General features: G+C 35.8%; 2 protein-coding genes across 2 annotated transcripts; one reads left to right on the forward strand and one right to left on the reverse strand.

Moving 5' to 3' along the window:
- Positions 1–128: 128 nt before the first annotated feature.
- LOC124181653 (acylamino-acid-releasing enzyme-like) lies at positions 129–4,976 on the forward strand. Its single transcript, XM_046568425.1, has 14 exons — positions 129–490; positions 589–806; positions 884–1,047; positions 1,147–1,295; positions 1,720–1,984; positions 2,081–2,229; positions 2,358–2,529; positions 2,619–2,873; positions 2,962–3,099; positions 3,187–3,407; positions 3,516–3,595; positions 3,895–4,110; positions 4,214–4,339; positions 4,407–4,976. Exons 1-13 carry the CDS (start codon positions 299–301, stop codon positions 4,323–4,325), a joined length of 2,331 nt encoding a protein of 776 aa, XP_046424381.1. The 5' UTR covers positions 129–298; the 3' UTR covers positions 4,326–4,339; positions 4,407–4,976.
- Positions 4,726–7,889, reverse strand: LOC124181660. The gene is made up of 4 exons (XM_046568434.1): positions 7,661–7,889; positions 7,295–7,560; positions 6,991–7,210; positions 4,726–6,858 (listed from the first exon to the last, which is right to left on the reverse strand). The coding sequence occupies exons 1-4, from the start codon at positions 7,770–7,772 to the stop codon at positions 6,401–6,403; spliced, it is 1,056 nt and encodes a 351-aa protein (XP_046424390.1). The 5' UTR covers positions 7,773–7,889; the 3' UTR covers positions 4,726–6,400.
- Between the last annotated feature and the right edge of the window lie 39 nt (positions 7,890–7,928).

The following is a 7,928-nucleotide window of genomic DNA, read 5'->3' on the forward strand; positions in this document are numbered from 1 at the left end:
GTTGCTCGTTGCTAGGAGGTCGGTACGTTTAGTTTCTTAATTATCGACCTAAGTATCATTCAATTTTGACGGGATGAATAGCAATTTATACCCATGTATAGTTTCAAGAGATTGTCCCGGTATAGATAGCAGTTGCCACGACAAATTTTTGACACGTTTGCAAGCTGCAATGTGAAAATATATTTGCCTCCCGTCTAGTTTTCAATACAAACACACACACACACACACAACTTTCATGGCGTGTGAACCTGACATACACACGTTCAAACATAACGTACTTGTGTTATTTGTTTTGTAAATGAATTGCGGTTCAAAGAACTGCGGTTTACTTGTATCTCTTATCACTAGAATTAATTTTCTACAACAGCGTCTGTGTCTAACAATAAGCTGCGATCGGTATCGTTATAAGTTGAGATTATTTCCCAAGACTAGACGAAATCATAATTACTGCGGTTATCATAGCGAAGGGACGAAAATGACATCGACGCAAGTAAGTTAAACACAGTTACCATTGTTGTGATAAATATTTATGAATTGATTAAGCTAAAGGCACTTAAAATTAAAAATTTCAATTGTTTAACGTTTTAGATCGACAGAATTCTCAATCTATACAAATCGGTGGTAATAAACCCGGCACTATCCGATGCAAGAATTTTAGACGTCAATGCAAATGGAGTTGTCGTCCAAAGTGCTTGGACGCAGAGAAATCTAGACAGACGTGCGACTCAAAGATTTACTCAGCAACATCTCTTAGATTCAAGCCTTAATAAAATCTCTGAAACCTTTCCTATCGACGTAACGACGGAGTAAGAAAACTGAAGCGTTAATATCGATTCGTCAAAGAATTAGTATTCGTAGTTTTAATGCATGTTACTTTTTTAAGGATCACCTCGTCAACTACCGAGGACGAGCAGCGTAGAGCAGTACTGCGTCAAGCTACGGTAGACAATGCATCGAAACAATTTATTGAAATCTGGGACAGGCAACATTTGGTAAAAAATTACGACTTGGCAGCCCTAGATGTTCATGGTGATATTTATACTGACTGTAAGTACAGATAAAAGAACTAGGTTATATATTTCACCGTTTCAAGCAGCAAAAAATCATTTCTCCTTGATAAAAAAAAAAAAAAAACGCGATTTTCAGCTGAATTTGGAGCTTTCAATTGGTCCCCCGACAAAACCAAGCTAATTTATATAGCTGAAAAGAAGCTACCCAAGTCAGAACCATTTTATAAGCAAGCATCTCTAAATCCAACATCAAAAGCCAAGTCGAATGATGAAGAAACTACAAGGGTACGAATGTCTTTCAATATTATTAACAACAACGTTGCAAAAACTTGAAACCGCAATTCAAATGACATTCAAGTTTCCTAATATATTTGTATTAGAAAAATTTATACTAAGCTCTCGCTGATATTAAACGTCCTCACTATCTCAGATTTATTTTTACTGATAACAAGTCTGTTACACATTTCATAGATAATGAGATTATTGATAATTGTAAGATACAACAGTCTGATTCCAAATAATTATAATTTGATCCAACCGATACTACTTTATTGGAATATTCAAGAGCCTTTCATATTGTAATTACATATTTACAAATCCATAAAAATGTTGCACTTGTACCCTTGATTTTGTGACGATCTCTAACATAATTTTCGTCGAATGCTTATTTTTTTTACATTCAAAAGTAAATCTTGCGTCTTGATTACAGGGGAACGAGTATTTGTATAAGCCACATTGGGGAGAGCGTTTAGTTGGCAAACATCGACCTGTAGTCGTGATTTTAGATACAGAGGCAGATACGATTACGGCTTTGTCTGGTATCCCAGATTATCTTTCCCCCGGACAACCGCAATGGACTCCGGACGGGCAGGGCGTTGTCGGCGTTGCCTGGAAACATGAACCGCGATACTTAGGCCTCACTGCGTGTACAAACAGGGAATCGTGGATATTTCATCTGAAGGATGGAGAATACAGTGAGTTCACTGATTCTCAAATAAACGATTAATCGGCTTATTCCATTGGACAGCACAACATTAATTTTCGGTTTTCAATTCCAAATTCTAATATAGCCGAGTTATCAGCCAACAACTGCGCTGTACGCTCACCACGTTTCAGTCCCAACGGAAAGTATCTAATATGGCTAGAGAGACAGGCTGGTGGACCACACCACAATGCTCAGAGATTGATGCGGAAAGAATGGACTAACACTGTGACCACGGTTCGATTCTTTGATATTTTGCATGAGTTTACACAGCTGAGATCCATCTCTAACAGCAATGATATTAGTTGGAAAAATTATTCAATTTACAACGAAACTGTTAACCAATAGTTAAAATTCTTTTTCAGCCTGAGATCTTGGTTAACGTGATCAACGTCAGTATTACAATAACCGATGAGAAGCAATTTTATGGGCTCTACAACCAATCTTTGCCTTTACGTTGCTGGAGTAACGATTCCCAATATCTGTTTCTCAGTACAGCCCAGCGTGCAAATACAAAATCTTACATCATAAATATAGGTTGGAGAAACATTATAGCAGTATAACTTAAAGTTGTAGTTCACTTTCTGTATGATCAGTAAAATTCTCATCAATCCTATTCGTTACAGAGTCAAAAAATATTATTGAAATTGTCAACGATACAAGTAGCTTATCTATACTGGACGTGAAAAATGACATCGTTGCATTTGTAAGAACTTCTCTTGTCGAACCAACTAGACTTGCCGTCGGGCGGTTCAATCCAGCTGCGACGCAGCTGGGAAATATCGAACGAGTAGAAATTACTGTACCGCTGCAAATCGAGGGTCTAGAAAACCTGAAGTACGAATTCATTGAACATATGTACGACAATAACGACGAAGTTAGTAAGTAAACACATTTGTGAACCTATTCATTGTTGCCGCTAGGCCAATATCTCACCGATCGCATGTCTGTTCTTTTCACAAACAACAGAACAGTTCAACTCTATATACTTTGGCCCTAAAACTGGAGATGCCGCATCGACACCTCTGATAGTAACACCACATGGCGGGCCACATTCCTCGTATGCAAATTCTTTCTCAGTGGAGAATACAGTTTTAGCTCTTCTCGGTTAGTAGCGTAATTCCCAATTGCATTACGTTACCTTGGTGCTAAGAATCACAATAACGTCATTGTTGATGAAACTGATACTCTCAGGTTTTGGAATATTACAAGTTAATTTCCGTGGATCAACTGGAATGGGCTCGAAAAATGTCGAGTTCCTGCAGGGAAAAGTTGGAACAGCAGATACCTTGGACTGTGTGAGTGCTACCCGGGAAGCACTAGAGAAATATCCGTGGCTCGATGCCTCGCGTATGGGACTTTCTGGAGGATCTCACGGAGGCTTTTTAGTAGCTCATTTAAGTGGTCAATATCCCGTAAGTTGTCGCCTATCTGCGCTGTATCGATAGATAGATAGATACCTCAACTTCGACAAAACTAATTTAGGAAAATATGCATAGTTATATTTTTTCTTCTGCTTTTAGAACCTGTACAGATCAGTAGTCGCGAGGAATCCAGTGATCGATATTGCAGCTATGTTCACAATATCGGATATCCCAGATTGGTAAGAATAATGATCACTACTTCTCTTGAACAATAATCATTTGATACAGAGTTGTTACTTCTAGCCGAAATACACTCTCAGCAGAAGAAATAATCTCGTATATGCATATCTTGTAAGCCTGGCATTATTTATACGTGATATATACACAACAAATTAGAATACGAAAATGACATGAATCACTAAGGGATATGTTTAAAACCTTTAGGTCAACGCAAATTCTGCACAAAAATATCGAAAGCAAGTAATCGTTCCTTTCGTGAAAGACATGTTATTTACCTAACGTTTCAATCAATTTACAGGTGTCCAGCTGTGACAGGCTTTTCCTATCATGAATCTGTTCCACAACCGCTGGGTACAGAAATGTTTGTCAAAATGTTTGAAAGTTCACCGATCATACATGCGGATAAAGTTAGAGCACCTACGTTGATGCTGATTGGAACTAATGACCTGCGTGTGCCATCGTCACAGGGAAAACTTTGGTATCAACGACTTAAGGCCATCAACGTTGTAACCAAGTACGTATACATGAAGGTTTTTTTTTTGGAAATATTATTATTCTACACGTCCGGGAGTGAAATCTAAATTTCGGTATGAAAATGTTTTTCAATTTTTCCTAAGGATGCTGGTTTACGAGGACAATCATCAACTGAGTTCTGGCCCCATAGAAATCGATAATATTATTAATACAGTTTTGTGGCACCTGGAACACGTTACTGCTACTACCAGCTAAAATGTCGAAACATGGTGAGTGCATAATTGTTCAATTTTGGAAGAGAACGGTCGTTTACTGTTTATTTGAAAACTTTTTCAGAATATTGGGTAACTCTTCCAACAAAACTCAGTTGCATGTGGAAGAAATAAGGTACAAATGTCGTTTCTCTTCCGAATTGTGCGTAATATGATGATCAAAATTTACGGCATGAAGTTTCGTGATTTTCAAAAAGGTATCGTATAAGAAACAAATTCACGGTACGAAATTTTATATTTACAAGAATATTATAACACAGATACTGTTTCTTTTACTGAATATATATAATCCATAAATAGGAAAATCGTAAATCTATCTAGATGTATTCTTTATACGAAATTTAATCGCACTGTGGTACAGTTGGATATTTTTTTACCCGGTATGTCGATATTATATAATTATTATTCTATAAAAATAAGTAGAAATTGCTATGTGTTTAAATATTGTGTTGGCTATAAAATAACCGGAGATGTTTTTGGTTTTTATACTAATTCATTACCCGTCCTTGAAACATGCACTAGTATTGAGATTCGTATTGTATCAGAATTTTTCTTGAACTTGTATATCCCTATGTATATCACAGTTATTTTAAAAGAATGGGTATTCTCGATAAAATATATTTTCAAACTTTTATCTTGGTCCATCGTTAATCAGACTCCTCTAACTTGACATAGGCTTAAGATTAACTAATAAATTCGTTAACGACCGCATAAAAAGTCATGGCACTTTATACAAAAAAAAAAATTGTATTTTTCATCGTTTTTCAAAAAATATTTCTCACTGCTACAAAATATCAAATAATTTCTCAACATATAAGTTTATTACATGTAACCAAACCTAACTTTTGCCGAGAAAGGTTGTAAGCCTCCGAATTATTTCATATCAAATTGTTAAATCATAATAATTTTTTGAAAAACACATTAGCTTTTGAAGAAAAAAAAATAATAATAAAAACCGTCATTCCGTTTATTCTTGTGCAAAAAAACTTATTTAATGGTAATTAATTTGTATACAAAATGGGAAAAAAAAAATTATGGCCAGTGTGTTCCTAATGCATATTTTGTAAACTGCCAATATATACATAACAAAAGAAAAAAAAATATAAGTACCGTTATATATATCAATAGCATCGAAATGTCAGGGTTAAATACATGGATAAAAATAAAAATTGATATACAGCTTTACAAACGACCGTAGGAAACTTATTTTGTGATAAACAGTATACTCGGACGTTGCAAAATATTCCAACTATCGCAGCAGCGGTCGGTATGCGCTTCGTATTATATGGTGGTAAATTTGATCAAATATTATTTTATATTATTTTATATTCATAGTATAAAAATAATTAAAAACTATCACATTGGAGATTCTGTACTTCAGTATGTACGCAGCTATTTGTATTGTTAAATAGAGATTGGCTGATAGTTGCTGTATTTACAATTTTCTCATTTTATGAATGCAGGAAAAGACTTTAGTTTAGACTAAATATGCATGATTTAGAAGATCTTAATTTTCTTATCGAAATCATACTTTGAATTTACTTATTATTTGTAAAGCCAACCAATTATCACACGAAATACAACATGCGAGTGCAAATATTATATTTTAGTCTCACTTTCCTTGCCAATATTCTATCACACGTCAAATATCTATTGCCAGTACCCGTGTGGCAGATTTATCTAGCATTCAAGAGAAAAAAAAAACATGATTTTCTATAACGAATGAACGCAATTAAAGTTACGGTATTGTTTTACCAATAATTGAAAAAAAAAAAAAAGCAAAACGATTGTACATGTGTCTTCTACGAAAACGTTATCGTTGTAGAAAACATTGCATTAAAAAACGTATCCTGCGCAAATAAATTGAAGAAGGCTTTAAAAATTGTTCAGCGCTTCTCAAAAATCGAAATGTCGTTTTTTTTTTATTTTTTGGCACGAAATTCCGACTGAGATTTCATTTTCATTTTCATATTTGTCCAACAATCAGTTACTCTGACGATTTGAACTAATGACTGTAATGCAAATGAAAGTTTTACTTCCTGACTCAGATAAAAAAAATTACGTAGTAGTTCCAGCTACGGTTGGATCTGGAAAGAGTGAATCGTAACTCGGAGGTAGATCTTTGTCCTGAACAGGCCGTGTCGTTGGCTCATGTAATATTGGCGCACTGGGAACGTTCGACTGACTATTAACATCTCGTATTCCCAAATCTAAGGGTTGAGAATTTGCACTGTCAACGTTCGGTCCAGCACAGTCAGGAGACCAACATAATTTTTTATGCCTGCGACAAACCCACAAACACGTGAGAAACAATAAGAAGGCAAATATGAGCGTACCCACGGCACCCATGGTCACCTTTGTACCAGAGGTGCCTTCGACAGGTATTTCACAACCAGCCTCATCCAGGCAATTGTCAAAGGCACAATTTTTATAACCATCACAGTAATAACCTGCCCATATACACGTATTGTTAGTATTTGGTGGGTATTTACTTGGATCGTTCACTTTGTCGCATTCTGTAAAAAAAAAAACAGTACGTAAGATTCCTATTTTCGTTACTGTTTAATGGAATTGAACAAATGATATCCTTTAGTAAGGATCAAGTCGAAGTAAGTAGAAAATCAAGTTGTCACATAATAAAAAAACACCTTTGTAAGGCGTGTAGACAATGCTAATATCCAGATATTCGCCAGGCAGTAATCTTTGTTTGGAGATTGATATATGAGTCTCCAATTTTCCCTTGGGACTTTTAAATTCCAATTTTCCAAATTGTATGGAATTTGGTGTTTCCGTGCTTTCCTGAGAGCTTTTGTCTCTCTGATTGAATGTGCCGCAGAACTTATGGCTTTTTCCGCTATCTTCCTTGAACTGATAAGATATTTCTGTTGATGTTTCACAACTGTCTGGTGACAAATAGCCGGTGCTGTTGACAATAAAATTGAATTGATTTACCTGAATATAATCTATGCAATTCTTGGTTCCATTATTTGGGTTGGTTCCGTTAGTTCGAAATGACATTTTCTGTATAACGGCGAACAAGCCTATATGACGGTTTGCAGTTTTGAAAACAAATTTGCATGTTTGATCGGCAGTGATCGCAGTCCATCGATCGAACATGTGGTCAGGCTTAATAATCACAGCCGAATCATCAATGTTGGGTAATTCATTGGTTTTTTTATTGCCTAGAGGATGGCAAATATCTTTACTTTCCATCGAGTCTGGAAGTAAATTTAGGTTAGGTACAATTTCATGTGAAATTTCCCGCTAATCGTCTAGTTTACTTTTAGATTCATAATTTTTACTCAGGCAAATACTTACAGCCCGTAATGTACGCGGAAGTATCTGTCGCGATAAGCATTAACAGCACACAAATTATTACTATGATACACAGCTTACGCATTTTTAACGAACTGTCAAAGACTAAACGCATGACTAAAACGTCACAACTAAACGCGGAATAATACCCACTTCAAAGTATTATTACATTTCAGTGGGAATACGCGGAAACAGTTTAGAGTTGCGTGGGCTTGCAATGAGTAACTGCGCCCTACTTTGGTAAGGACGGTACCTATACCATCGCTATCTT

This window comes from Neodiprion fabricii, chromosome 4 (assembly GCF_021155785.1).
Source record: "Neodiprion fabricii isolate iyNeoFabr1 chromosome 4, iyNeoFabr1.1, whole genome shotgun sequence".
Lineage (NCBI taxonomy): Eukaryota > Metazoa > Arthropoda > Insecta > Hymenoptera > Diprionidae > Neodiprion > Neodiprion fabricii.

Coding starts and splice junctions, on each gene's coding strand:
- LOC124181653 (XM_046568425.1), top strand. CDS start 299: ATGAATTGCGGTTCAAAGAACTGCGGTTTACTTGTATCTCTTATCACT. Junction 2,530..2,618: donor ATCTTACATCATAAATATAG/GTTGGAGAAACA, acceptor TATTCGTTACAG/AGTCAAAAAATATTATTGAA. Junction 2,874..2,961: donor CGACAATAACGACGAAGTTA/GTAAGTAAACAC, acceptor CACAAACAACAG/AACAGTTCAACTCTATATAC.
- LOC124181660 (XM_046568434.1), bottom strand. CDS start 7,772: ATGCGTTTAGTCTTTGACAGTTCGTTAAAAATGCGTAAGCTGTGTATC. Junction 7,561..7,660: donor TTCCGCGTACATTACGGGCT/GTAAGTATTTGC, acceptor ATTTACTTCCAG/ACTCGATGGAAAGTAAAGAT. Junction 7,211..7,294: donor ATTGCATAGATTATATTCAG/GTAAATCAATTC, acceptor ATATCTTATCAG/TTCAAGGAAGATAGCGGAAA.